Genomic DNA, 14,907 nt, shown 5'->3' on the forward strand with positions numbered 1-14,907 from the left:
ATCAACATCAACACTGTTAGTTGTTCTGTTTTGTCTGAAACTCCGAATAATTTTCAGAAGACATGCTGTACGCCAAGCACTACCTCTAGACTGAGCCGGCGCCAATTCAGTTATATCGATGGCGACCACCACAACACGTGGGGATCTATGCTCTTGGACATGGAGCAGAGGGTCCTCATGGAGGAGATCGTCACACTACTCCCCGTCGAGAGGGCCGTCGCCACGACGAGGTTCGTGCTCGGACTTCTCCGCACCGACATGATCCTGCACACTGGCGTGGCGTGCCGAGACGCGTTGGAGATGAGAGCCAGCAAACAGCTCAAGGAGGCAACGCATGAGGACCTCCTGACCCCAACACCGGCAACTTTGTGGAGACGCTCTATGACGTGGACTGCATGGAGCGGATGCTGGAGCAGTTCATCGTCACAGTTCACGAACTCGTCGGTGTACGTTCACCGGTCCGTCTCGCCACAGATATAGGACGAAGGCTAGGTGGTTGACGCATCCTCCAGCGAGCTCATGCCAGGGGTTAGAACAGTGGCCAAGCTCGTCGACAGCTACTCCCTCATTCCCTAAATATTTTACGCCGTTGACTTTTTAAACATGTTTGATCGTTCGTCTTATTTAAAAATTTAAGTAATTATTAATTCTTTTCCTATCATTTGATTTATTGTTAAACTAAGAAGGTAGCCCACGCAGATGCGCGGGCAATTTATTTTATATTTATATAAAAAAATTCTGAAAAAAATCATATATTATCATATTAACTATAAGAACAGTAGATTACCTCGTAACCTTACCATAAAAGAAGGAAATATTTATATCGTGAATTTAATAAGGTAAATGATAGTGTCTATCATATTCAAACAAAAAATCACTTTGTTTCGGTTATATGTAAACTTACCTATCATCATCCTTTGCAAACATAATATGAGTTTTGATGTTTTTTTTTTCTTTTATTATACATCTAATTCACTTACGCATGTTCATGGGTAATGTACAAAGAAATACTCTATATTGTCAAAATTATTTGTACTAATTGTTAACACAATATATATGAGAACTACATAATTAAAAGGGATAAAATATGATTCCATATGACATTTTTAATTGTACATATGTACGTAAGTTTTTTTTTCTTTTTTTTTCGAATGGTAGTCTCTTGTATGTTCGTTCTTTTTCATGTTTTTTTGACAAATATTTCTCTCTTATAGGAGGTAGGATGTGCGTATGTGTATTCATAGGGAGGGTGTGCACACGTTTAAATGACCGCCTATGATTGCGTTTTACATTGTTAGTCAAAAAAATATTTTCAAGAAAATTGGCGAGGGTGACATGAAGCGGCGCCATGGCAACGTGGCTTCTTTGACAACCTCGCAAAGAGTGGTCGCTACATATATGTATAATTTGGGAGAACCTTAGGGCTATAAAGAAAGAAATTGAAAACTACCAGACGGGGTGGACCATATACACACACTTCTTTTTTATTTTTGACATCTTGTATATGTACGTGCATAGAGAGGGATTAGCTAGTCTATAGAAGCAAGGGCTTATCTGAATAAATCTAATTTAATGGTTGAAAATAATGGATTCATCGGTTTAAGCGTAAATCGATGGGTAGATGTTTTGTTTTCTCCTTATATTTTTTCTTAAATTTCCTCCTATTTATTAGAGCATCACATGACATCTCACAGGTGTTTGTAGAAGTATAGGAACGCTATTGCTTAAACTCATAGCCTACTTGCAGTCAACTATTGTTTGTTGTGATTTTGTGTCATCCTCTACTTATCTATCATTTTTTTTATTAATGGGTTCCCACTAAGTATCATCATATATCTTTGGTGCTTGATGACGCACGTGCTTATTGGATGTCAACTAATTATTAAATACATTGTGCATGGATGTATCATAAACAATATAACTTGACGATTGTTTGACACTGGTTTGTATATAGAACTTATTACATAGAATTTATCGGGGACATACGATTGATATATTATACTATTCTAGATTCACAAAGTATATTATACACTACATATTAAGTTTTAGTGCATAAGTAATAAATTTATGGTTAAGTTCTAAAGTGCTTATTGGAGTGGCTACTTCATTATTTATCATATCCATGTTTACCGAATTGTTAAACGGTGCATATTTTACAAAATATTTTTTATTATAGAAGTTTTCTAAAAATACAAATAAATCCATTTTCAAGCTTTTAATATTTAATACTCGATTAATCTTGTGCTAATGACTTGTGACTTTTCGTGTGCCCTGGATACGCTAAGTCAATGAGCTAGATCGAACGAAGGCTAAGTAGGAGAAAAAAAAGATATCGACGTGGTGTCAAATGAATATATTTGATCTTCAATTTTCTAATAATATATGAATAGAGTAAACACATAATACATAAAAAAATATTTATGATAAATTTATAACATCATTTTTCCATATCAGTATTTTTTACAAGAGAGAGTGAGTAATTTTTGAAATTCTACACACACTTGAAGTTGTTTTATTTTGGAAAATGTAAGTCTAATTTAACTATCACATAATCTATACTTTCAATTTATTTATAATTTTTATGGGTGTTTTGATGACATGCGCCTAATTTGAATACAACTCGAAATAGCATATATTTTTACAACTCAAAGCATAGTTGATATTAGTTTAAATTATTAGTTTGGTTTTCCATCTAATCCAAATGATGAGAAGAAAAAAAAATAAGGATGTGGGACGCGGTGTGTATACGCACTGTTCATAGGAATAGCTGTGTACATACTCTACGTAGGTACGTAATTTTCTTAAGAAGGAATACCTACATACCTACGTGCATGTATATTGGCCGGTCGTGCCAATACGACATGGGCCTTTTTACAAATAAATTTATTTTGTAGTTTTAAGATAGATCTAATAGTTGAAAATAATGGGTCCACCAAATTAAATGAAAACCGATTGGTCGGTATTTTTTCTTATTTTATACAATTTCTATGATTTATTAGAGTGCCACATGGTGGTCTATGAGCATTTATAGGGTACTATGTCCGGATTAGAAACATTTGTAGGAAGTTTATCCTCTTGATTACATTTTCTCCCTTTTTCTCTTTATGAAAATATTTGCAACAATAATCTTTAAATAATCACAACCTTCTGAATTATATATTTACTTGTAACAATATATTTTAACTCATTATAATTTTTAACTTTTAAATCATACCTTCATTTTTTTATCTATTTGGACCATTGTGTTATTTATGATAAAAATCACAATTAGAATTCATACGTAAGTTATCTACTTCACTCATAAAATGTATATTCTTCCATGTTCCATTTACTATCCTATACATGTCATTCAAACGTATATGAAAAATTATAAAAAGAAAGTGACTATATATTATTTCTTCCAGTACCACTTCACTTGCATGCATAAATAAAGTCAGTCACTGTATATATTGTTAGATCAACTTTTTAAAGAATGCCCGCGTAGCTGAAAACATATATTTTCAAATCATATATTTTTATTGTACGTTTTTTACCATATTTGTGAAGTAAAAAGTTTTGTTTTTCTACTATAGAAAATACTATTTTAAAAAACCATCTGTTTTTTTGTCTACGCATACGTACATTTTTTTTGGTTTTGTCTACGCATATGTACGTTCGTTTCTAAAGTTTCTGTTTTTTTTAATTGTGCGTACGTACGTAGATTTTTCGGTATAAGCGGTTTCACTCGTATGGACATGATTTTCCGGTATATATGGCTTCAATGTACAATGTAGTACTTTTTTTTGGCTTTATAGCTGCATATATGTTTGTTTTTTTAAGCGAGCAGTACGTATGGGTTTATATCCGATCGGAATATACTTTAATTTTTCTCGTAAAACTTTCTCATGTATAAGCTTATACGTTAAGGGAGTGGCAATGACTTTTTAAGTAGATCTAATCTAATGGTGTAAAATAATGGGCCCACCAATTTAAGTGAAACTCGACGGTTAGATTGAAAATTGCCATGTGGCGATTTAGGAGCGTTTGTAGGAACGTCACGTGACGGCTTAGGAGCGTTTGTAGGGAGATTAATAGACTTTTAGTATATAAATAGGAAGGTAGCCCGCGCGAATGCGCGGGCATGTGTCGTACGTTAAATTTGAGACACTATATATTAACCGAAGAACATCTACCTCGATTTCTCCGTAAATTGTTTTTGTTAGCATTAGTTGTTATTATAATTTTTAACCTATTAGCTTTATATATTATATCATATTTAAGTAATATCTATAAGCATCTATTTATAATATTCTTCATCATTTGAAAAGATGGTAGACTTATTTTCTTTAGAAAATATTTCAATGAAAGTAAAAGTAAGTGTAAAGCAAAAGTAGTGTGTTTTTCTTTTTTTTATTGCATATATATTATCATGGTTTATTAGAGAATGAATTTAGTGGGACATGAAGCTCCACTAAATTTTATATAGCCTAATATGATTGATATAGTTTGAGAGATAATCCATCTATAAACATTTCATAAACATTTCATGTAGAGTGGGTAAGAGGTTCTATGCAACGTAACATGAATATAATTGCACAATATTATTTTTGAAATGTGATGTACCATAAATACATGCTTGTTTTTCTTATATAAGATAGGTCTAACAATTAAAAATAATGGTTTCATTGCTTTAGAAGACATAGGAGTATTCAAAATATGTAGCTTAAAAATTATGGTTGTTTTAATATCCAACATTATTTTGAATTGAACATAGCTCAACTGGTTTGGTTCCTTGTGGTGAAAATTGCCCACTCGTGTTCAAGTCCCAAACTTCACAAATTCTTTCAGTGGTAGACGACGTACCCATCGACAGCGAGGCACTCATGGTGACTTTGTCAATCTCAAAATATGTCGGTCCAATCTCTTAGAGGTACTTATAGGGGTACAGTGTGCGTATGGGTGAGTGTGCGTGCGTTATGAGCGCCTGCATTTGTACTTTGTTTTTTAAGAAAATATCCAACATTATTGATAAGTTTATTAGGGATAGGTGGACTGTACGTAGTATGTACATGCCCGGGAGATTTTTTTTCTCAATCCGGTGGATAGTAGTACGTATTGTACATGTGAGAATTTTTTTTTCAGTTTTTTTAGGTGAACAGTATGTATATACGTTTCTCTCGCAGCAATTAGGTGGGACCGTGGCAGGGTTAATCCTTCTTTTTTTTCAATGGTAATTACCTTTTTTCATTTTGTATTTTGCCGTGAGTAGTATAGTATGGAAGTACATATATATATTATTATATGAGATGTATTTTAAATAAATCTAATCTAATGGTTCAAAAATAGTGGGTCCGTCGAATTAAATGAAAATCGAGGGTTGGATGTGTTTCTTTTCTCTCAAAATTTGTAAGGTTTTCTCTAATTTATTAGAGTGTCACGTGGCAGATTAGGAGTATTCGTAGGAGTCTCATATGGTGGCTGGAGAGTTTTTTTAGGAAATTTAATGGATTTTTCATATATAACAGATAGATAGATAGATAGATAGATAGATAGATAGATAGATAGATAGATAGATAGACAGGACAATACACATGTAGCTTTTGCTTGCTTATTCTGAAGCTGAACATTACCGTTATACTATCATGTTATACAGAAAGAAAATTCAGCTTTATCTTTACTTCCATATAATTTCTATTGCCTTATCAAGAAGAATTTGGTACAGGACAAGTCATTTCTATCTTAAGCTCGGAATGACTCATTATTTTTTAAGTAAATATTATTTAGTTATGCATGTTTTGTGATGCATCAAAATATGGTATAATCTATATTTTGTTTTTCTCATAATTCAGAATTTTTAGAACTTTTGGAAGTTCATAAATCTGTTTTAGTTATGCATGCCGGTGAAGTGATATATGATGAAATAGTACATAATGTCACTTTCTTTGAATAATTGTTCATATATGTTTGAATAACATGTAAAGGGTCAACTTAAATGAATATAATTTTACAAGTTAAAATATAGTCAACATGTGTCTTAAATTTCAATTGTTATTTTAATCATAAATAACACAATGGTACAAATAGATTAAAAAAATTGAACGTATAATAATTTAAAAGTTAAAAAGTTAGTATTATTTAAAAGTTACTATTGCAAATAATATGTATTTAGAAGTATGCTTATTTAAAGTTTATTGTTGCAAAAGCTTTCATAAAGAGAGAATGGGAGGAAAAAAAACGTAGAGGATTTCCTAAAAGAAAATGGAGAGGAGGATGGACGTCTTTTTTTTTTGGATGAGAAAAAATAAATCTAATCTAATGGCTTGAAGTGTTATGTCCACTAATTTTAATAAAAAATAAAGGGTAGATGTTTATTTTTTAGGATATATGACTTAGATGTTACAAATGTTTGAAAATTTTTAATCGAATTTCCCTGTTAGCTAATATAGGAAAAAGGGATTATACGTAGAGGGGAGGGAGAGAGAGGGGGCGTACGTGGGGAGAGGGCAAACGTAACGACTGAGGGCGGGAAGAGGTAGGGAAGGTACGTGGTCTTTCTTTCCATCTCTCCGTTTATTCTCTCCATTTATATGAGATTAAATCTGAAGGTTAAAATAATGGGTCCATCAATCAAGTGAAAGTAGATGGTTAGATGTTCTTTTATTAGGATTTATAATTTTTTAAAATTTATTAGAGTGCCACGTGGCAGCTTAAAAACATTTGTAGGATGTAGACTTTTAATATATAATTATTAATTATTAATTTGGGTTTTATGTCATGTGAGTCAAAAAGAAAAAAGAAAAGGAGGGACATGGGGCCAGCGTACTAAATAATATCTATAATATATGAAAAAATATATAATATATTGTTGGTACGTACATATATTTTTGCATATATATAGGGTGGAGTTAATATCTATGGGTTGGAATAATTAATTCGGTTTTTATTCTTGTGAGCGGAAAAAAGAGAAAAGATGAACGTGGGGCCGTGCATGAAGTACATACGTAAACTTACATGCACCTATGTGGGTCGGATTGGTTATTTTTATTATAGATCCAATGGTAAAAAATATTGGGTCCACCAGATTAAATTAACACTAATGGTTACATTTATTTTAGAATTCTAAATTTATTAGAACACCATGTTGTGGCATAGGAGTATTTGTCAGGTGCCACATGACGGTGAGAGCGTTTCTACAAATTCTAATGGACTTCATTACTTCCTACAAACGTGACATATTTCTTTTCAAAGGTGAATTATAGTGAAATTTTGTCTTTAATTGTAAAATTAGTCATAAAAAATCTAAAGACATAAGCACAGTTAAATATTTTAGATGTTGTAGTTGCTTAATTTTTAAAATATAGTTTTGCTTTCTAAATAATAAAACATAATAAATATATGAGGAGGAATAGTGGAGAAGAGGAGAGGGAACTGAAGGAAGAGGGATGGTGTACGTACGTAGGCTTGGGTGGGGCCAGCTTTACGTGGTGATTTATTTCTTTAATCTTACATTTAAATCTAATGGTTGTAAATAACGGGTCCACCATGTTTAATGAAAATCAACGGTTAGATATTTTACTTTTTCTTAAAAATTTTTCTAATTTATTAGAGTGCCACGTGGCGGCTTATGAGCGTTTGTAGGATGCTACGTGGCGGCTTGAGAGCGTTTGTAGGAAGTCTAATAGATTTTTAGTATATAATAGATAGATAGATATGCTTTTATGTATACATATAGTTTTGTATATTTCACAAAAGTTTTTGAATAAGACGAACGGTTTAGAAAAATCAATAGCGTCGAATATTTAGAGACGGAGGGAGTACCTCGCAGAGGTCGCGACCAACACCATCCTCAAGTTCTCCAAGTTCCAGAGCATCACTAATAAGCTCTTCCCAGACTAAGCGGGCCATTGTGACGTTGCTACAGGTGCGGTTAATTGAAGCGGGTTGTTGTTTGCTTGCTGCTGATATACTTTGAGGTGTACGTTGAATGTTGCTGAAATGCTAGAGCTAAATGGTGTTGTTGCTGTTGATCTGAATGATCGCTGATCTGATATGCTGCTAGATAATTCAAATGCTGTTTGCTTGTGGCAAGGGAGGGAGGGAGAGGTCGGTGGGTGCGTGCAGGAGGAATCGACTTTTGGGCGAGGGGAGCACGTGTGGGAGGAGGAAAACATATTTTCTGTTGGTAGTTTTATGGAGGTCCCACTTTTTAGTTTGTACAATCAATTTAGCCTTGATTTATGGAGGGCACGATAGTTTTAGCCTTAATTTAGGTTAAAGAACGGAGGTAGTAAAAATATTAGCCCAGAACCGACCTACTCCGTATTTAACAGAAGGAAGGTAAACATCATGTCACCCACAAACACTCGGCCACTAGAATCCTCGAGGTCCCTACGGCCATCACGTGACATCACGATGATCAAGGTCATCATGTCACCACACTCATCGAATTTCCTCACGCTCGTCTTCTTTCCTCGCTCTACACCCAAATCCCAACCACCCTCACAACACATTTCCCGCTTCATGCTGGCCAAAGTCCCCAGAAAGATCAGAACAACATGCATCGTGCCTACGATTAATCCTAGTGTCACTAGTAGCGATCTTGCTAAGATTGCGCTCTCGTATGTGTTGTTTTGGTGAGAGACCCATGGCACTGTTGGCAACAACACCCATCAAGGCCGCCTCCATTGAGCATTGCAACCTCTAGTAGATGAGAGGGTTAGCCCTGATTTCACCTCGGGTCGTTCCAATTTTTAAAGAATAATAGTTATAGCTAAATCAAAGGGAGTTGAGACATGCATACCTTTAAATACAGGACCAAAAGGGTATGAATTGAAATGGACTATGTTGGGCTCAACATTTGCATCGCCTCGCATCGGTGCCACTCTCGCATTGAAGTAATCATTTTAGCAAAATGATGTGTGTACGTCTCGTAGGACCAGATTTTACAAGACATGCGGGACTAGAGAGGGTATGAGATGAAATCTTAGACTAAGGATGGGGTTTGCTAATTTATTTATAGACGTAGAGAGGAAAAGTTCGCAAAAGAGGAAGAAAATGGAAATACATTGCACTACAAGTGGAATGACATTTAAAGGCATTTTTGTAAACGCTCCTCAAATCATCCCCTTTTAAGGCGATTTTGATAAAAATGCTTAGTAAAATATTACTAATTGGATGACCAATTGGCGGCCATCCGACGGTTGGGGGAATCGCCCTTCCTCAAAACCAACGGTTTGGATCCGTCCTCCCGAGCACCTATAGCCTATCACCGTCACGCTCGCGCACGTGCCCACCACGCGCGGTTGACTCCTCCCCCTACCTCTCACCTCCCCCACCTCGCCGTCGCCGGCCGCCGCCGCCTCCCACCTCACCTCCTCTTCGCCCTCTCCCCTCCCACCCCACCACCACTCCGGCGAGCCATCGCGGCCCTCCGCCAAAAACCCTAGGGCAACAGCGATCGCCGGTGCGCGGGGGCGGCGGAGTCGGAGTCGGAGTCGGGGGCCATGGCCATGGACGGCGGCGCGGCGGCGGTGCTGCGCGAGGCCCACCGCCTGACGGGGCACACCGACCGCGTGTGGTCCCTCGCGTGGAACCCTTCCCCCGGCGCCGGCGCCGGCCCCGTCCTCGCCTCCTGCGGCGGCGACAAGGCCGTCCGGATCTGGAAGCGCGCCGCCGACGGCGCATGGCAGTGCTCGGTAACTATCACGCCCGATCCCCTCCTCGTTCGAGCTGATGCTGCTGCAGCTGCAACGCGTGTTGATTGACTTGGGGTTCGGTTTGGGTAGGATGTGCTGGAGGACACGCACAACCGCACGGTGAGGTCGTGCGCATGGTCCCCCGACGGGAAGCTGCTGGCCACCGCGAGCTTCGACTCCACCACCGCGATATGGGAGTACTCCGGCGGCGACTTCGAGTGCGTCGCCACCTTGGAGGTTGAAAATGGCTCTCGGGAGTTTCAGATATGGGGTTAAGACTGTTTGTTGTTGTGGTGCATTGTGATCGTTTGGTTGTGCGTGTTGAATTTACTACTTCTGTTGTGGGGGTGTGTGCAGGGCCATGAGAATGAGGTGAAGAGCGTGTCGTGGAGCGCGTCCGGGTCGCTGCTCGCGACGTGCAGCCGGGACAAGTCGGTGTGGATATGGGAGATGCAGCCAGGAAACGAATACGAGTGTGTCTCGGTGCAGCAAGGCCACACACAAGACGTGAAGATGGTGCAGTGGCACCCTATCCTTGATGTCCTGGTTTCTGTCAGCTACGACAATTCAATCAGAGTATGAACGCTGTTAATTTCAAACAAATGCCTAGATCGCACACAAGCATTTCTTGCTGTTCCCCTATGCTTTGTAGCTGTGATGCGTTTGCTTATTTCATTTGGTAGTGTTCAAGTGTAATAATGGCTGATTTCAAATTTTCTGTGGCGAAGGTCTGGGCTGATGACGGTGATGATGAGTGGCACTGTGTACAGACATTAACTGAAGCTAATAACTGGTAACTAGCCTTGGTATCCCTGTGGCCTTTTTTTCATCCCATGTTTCATAGAGCTGGTACTAGGTTGTGGTATAATCTGTTTGACTTATTTAGCATGTAACATGCATCACTGTATAATGTTACCAAATCATCAAATTTCAGCTGGCATGATGCTCTTTATTATAATTAAAATAATGTAACTTCTGCTCCATGGCCATTAGTTATTTGACTTTCCCTACTTTCCTTTCTCCATTAGACATTAGTTATTTGATATTTTGTGCTGTTTCTACTTTGCTACAGCAATATTTTGGCTTCTATGTCACAATAATGTGTTTGTGTTATCTTACAATAGACAATTAGGGATCTTCTTCAACTTTCCTCGATAATAACTAATAAGATCACTTTGCTGCCATCCTGCTTTGTAATTAGTTAAACATACGTTTTTTTTTCTCCTTTTCAATGTTCACTTCAATTGTTGATGAACTCATTTTTCTCTGTTTGGCATGTTAATACTTATATGTTCTTCCTACTTTCAGTGCTCGACTAATTGTTGTATCTTTTCCTTGTCTAATTGACCTCGTTCTTTTTAATTCCAGTGGTCACTCGTCAACAGTATGGGCATTATCTTTTAACCAGAAAGGTGATAGGATGGTCACATGCAGGTCTGTTTTATAATAGCTACTCTCTGTTTTAAATGATATTCAAGGCCTCTTATGGAATGTGGGGTTTCCCCGGCTTCTTGTCGATTGTGAAATTCCTGCGTTCCAAACAGGTCACCCGAAAAGTTACTAATGTCATACAGCTGTTATTCAGTGATGACCATACATTGAAAATATGGGACACAAGTGCTGATTTGTCTCAACCAAAAACTAGTGACAACCAGGAATCATGGTAAGAGCGTGCTATTAATACCTATTTTCTCTACTTGGCTTATTCTTGAATTTATTGACTCATATTTGCTGTATAAAGTTTGATAGCTTTGAAATATCGCAGCTCTGCCTAAAAGCTAAGCTAAAACTTAGTTATAATTCCCTGGAAACAGCTATGCCACTACTATAGCAAATCTATTAATGCCAATATTGCTTTTATACAATCTTATTTTTGTAATTTACATTTTTGTATTCTCTAGTGTAGTTCTGTGAGGCTGTGATCAACGTACACCAATAAATGAGGATAGGCATGTCCTTCAGAGAGTAGAATTGTTTGGTCTCCGGCTAGCATAAATTCTTTTCTATTGCAGAACATGCTAATTTAGCTGTACTATATTTTAGTGCTATAACGGAAAGATCTAATTTACCAGTAAGATCAATATCGATTAAACTTCTGCCCTGCTTTATACTGGGGTGAACTAACATGTATGGTGGCTATTTCCTTTTGGATAAGACATACTTGTTACTCCCTCCATTTCATATTATAAGTCGCTTTTACTTTTTTCCTAGTCAAACTTCTTTAGGGTGGACAAAGTTTATAGAAAAATTTAGCAACATCTACAAAACCAAGTAAGTTTTCTAGAAAATATCTTGAATCTTGATAATATGTTTGTTTTGTGTTGAAAATATTGTTATATTTTTCTATAAACTTGGTCAAATTTTAAAAAGTTTGACTAGAAAAAGAAGTCAACGTGACTCACAATATGAAACAGAGGTAGTACCATGCATCACTGAATAATAATGACTTCAGTGTAATTGCCCTAGTTCAATTGATACTGCTGTTACATCACAGCAGTGAAGTGTCAAAAATATCTCTTTTCCATACCATGTCTCCTTAACAGGATGGTTGTTATTTGATTTCAGGCGACATCTTTCTACTCTCACGGGATATCATAACCGGACCATTTTTTCAGCCCATTGGTCAAGGTGAGGTGATCTCTAAGCACCAAGATATCCTTGATACACATGATTTTTATCATAGAGAACTAACAAGTTAACTCTGTTCCTCAGCTAAACTGTGAGCATGATTTATCAACAAGTATATTTCAGAAACCCAAGGTTTTCGGGGCACTAGTAACACCAGTTTTCACAAAACTACGAGTTCTCATGCTGTTACAAGCCCTGTTGTATTTGGAGTCCACCAAACTGTCAAAGCAACTCAATTCTCACCATAGGGTTCCAGTTTTACATCCTAAAATTTTCAATATAAGGAAATTCATGAACATATGGATTTTTTTTTACTGCAGAACATATGGAATTTTATAAACATTTATTTTGTTCATAGCATGCTGGATTTTTACCCATCTAGTTTCATGCCAAATAATAATATGCCAAAAATAACAACAATAACCCTCAACGGTGTCAGTGGCAAAGTGATCGAATGAATAATAGAAAGCAGGAAGTTAGACTAAAGCACAAGTCCACATTATGCTTGGAGGTCAGTAGATAAATTCAAGCCAACTAACAAGACCTATGGTTTGCTTCTACTAGTGTCACGAAACCACAAATTCGTGAAACTATGGTTGTGTTTACTAATGCCTCAATACCTTGCTTTTTAAAAAATTTTAAGTTCACTCTATTAATTCAGTACGTCAATATGAATTTTATAATTATTAGTTTATTGATTCTATTTGAGAGCGCTATATGTTCTTTAAAAGGATGCACTTGTTGTGTTTATGATTTTATGCTGATAAACTTTATATACATCAAGATACCTATTCAAGCAAAACAGGGCTGTTTAAAGTACTAACCTTGCAGTCCATTCTTTCTTTCTTTTTCCTATTCTTGTTATTTATTTATCTGTGTCTCTTAGTACCATTGCTGCATTCTTAAATGTTGGATGCCCATTTTAAGGAAGAAGTTTTACTACCAGAAATTCTGTGGGCACTGATGGTGGTTTATCTGATGTAATTTCTTCTCTTTTAATCATTATTGTAGTTTTCCAATATTACCTCATCCCATATGAATCAAGATGTTAAAATGAATAGAATAGTGTATTTACTATTCTTTGACATTTTCCTGTTCATTCTTGGCATGACAGCGAGGATATTATAGCCAGTGGCGCAGGTGATGATGCAATCTGCTTATTTGCTGAGGACAAGAGTAGTATGGTATCATACCCTTCCTAGCACATTCATATTCTCAAGATTTTTGGTCTTTGCATTCTGTGCTTAGCCTGCCTGTTTGTCAAAGTTATATCTTGGTAAATATTTAATAATAAATAATGGAGTGCAATGTTCTGATAGGGATTCCATAATTTCCTGGTTGTCAAAATTTTCCTAGGAGTAAAATGTGAACATGACCAATCGATAAACTGTTGTATCATTTTTTGGTAACCAGTGCTGTGCCATTTGTTTTGATTATTGGCAAATTATGTATGACTATTTTCTCCAAAAAACTGTACAATTATTATTCCCTCTACCATAATGCCATTTTATTTTGCGAAAGCTGAAGAAGGATGCTAATTCCTTACCTTCATTGCTGCAGGTTGAGGGACCTTCATACAGATTAATTTTAAAGAAAGAGAAGGCACATGACATGGATATAAACTGTGTCCGCTGGTGTCCTCAGGTAATATCAGGGAATTAACAAAAAATATAAGTATTGTTATATTAAGTTAGTGCAATGGAATACTTATGTCCTCAGGTAATATCAGGGAATTAACAAAAATATAAGTATTGTTATATTAAGTTAGTGCAATGGAATACTTATGTTTCTACCAATTACCACCCATTTCGTGGTTCTGTTTATCTTTTAAACTTCAGATAAATGTACTAATATTCTCAAATATGTTTTAGGACCCGAGGATGTTGGCATCAGCAAGTGATGATGGCACAGTGAAATTGTGGGAGCTGAGGGGGAATGCACTGGATTGAATTTTGTTCTGTTTACTGTATTATAATTATAGTTCTAGGTTTGTGAACGAAATGAGGCGTCTCCTTTGGGTTTTTGTTTTGCTTAACAATGCTCTGTAGTTGTTAATACTTCTATCATGAACTTGCGTGGTGATTGTCTTTTAACAGATTTTCCATGCAAAGCTATGAGCATCTGTTATCCAGCCATAACATGAAGAAATTGCTTGTGTATACATTATGGAACAACGCAAGTGTGCTCATATCATTTTTACAAATAAGCTATTGAACATTCTGTTACTCAAGTGTAGAAATGGTACTAATTTCTTGTTGGACGCTTCTTCTCTATCAGTTGTAGAGAGCAGATTTACAATGTGGCTGCCTCCTGCATGATGTAGGTGCATCTAATTTTGATTGCAACCTTCTGGTGTTGGGAGTGCATTTTTCTGACTAATTAGGGCCGGGCAGTATTGATGAATGATGGTCACCACATTTTCTTTTGAGTTCATACTAAAAACTTAGAAACAAGGACATGGTGTTAATTTGTTAATTCTTAGTTTGGTGCAGAGAATTTATACTAGACTTTAACCTGTGGATCCGCATGGGCAACCTGTTTTATGGTTACGTTTCATTTTTTTTCTCGCTTTTTACTGTGAGAGTTTGCAATTTCTGCTTAATCC

The 14,907-nt window shown here is 36.5% G+C and overlaps 1 protein-coding gene across 2 annotated transcripts; it reads left to right on the top strand.

Moving 5' to 3' along the window:
- Positions 1–9,253: 9,253 nt before the first annotated feature.
- Positions 9,254–14,527, top strand: LOC127780784 (protein CIA1). 2 transcript variants are annotated; one of them, XM_052307754.1, is made up of 10 exons: positions 9,257–9,674; positions 9,765–9,911; positions 10,032–10,250; positions 10,403–10,467; positions 11,043–11,108; positions 11,260–11,337; positions 12,240–12,302; positions 13,417–13,486; positions 13,863–13,946; positions 14,174–14,527. In XM_052307754.1, the coding sequence occupies exons 1-10, from the start codon at positions 9,483–9,485 to the stop codon at positions 14,249–14,251; spliced, it is 1,062 nt and encodes a 353-aa protein (XP_052163714.1). In that variant the 5' UTR covers positions 9,257–9,482; the 3' UTR covers positions 14,252–14,527. The 2 variants fall into 2 exon arrangements, with proteins under 2 accessions (XP_052163716.1, XP_052163714.1); XM_052307756.1 differs by lacking the exons at positions 13,863–13,946; positions 14,174–14,527 and adding an exon at positions 13,230–13,282 and having other exon boundaries at positions 9,254–9,674.
- The last annotated feature ends 380 nt before the right edge of the window (positions 14,528–14,907 follow it).

The sequence above is a fragment of the Oryza glaberrima genome, chromosome 7, assembly GCF_000147395.1.
Source record: "Oryza glaberrima chromosome 7, OglaRS2, whole genome shotgun sequence".
NCBI lineage: Eukaryota > Viridiplantae > Streptophyta > Magnoliopsida > Poales > Poaceae > Oryza > Oryza glaberrima.

Bases quoted from the DNA above. Each gene is read 5' to 3' on its own strand.
- LOC127780784 (XM_052307754.1), top strand. From the start codon at position 9,483: ATGGCCATGGACGGCGGCGCGGCGGCGGTGCTGCGCGAGGCCCACCGC. The intron at 13,487-13,862 runs GTATCATACCCT...TCATTGCTGCAG, and splicing joins CTGAGGACAAGAGTAGTATG to GTTGAGGGACCTTCATACAG. The intron at 13,947-14,173 runs GTAATATCAGGG...AATATGTTTTAG, and splicing joins GTGTCCGCTGGTGTCCTCAG to GACCCGAGGATGTTGGCATC.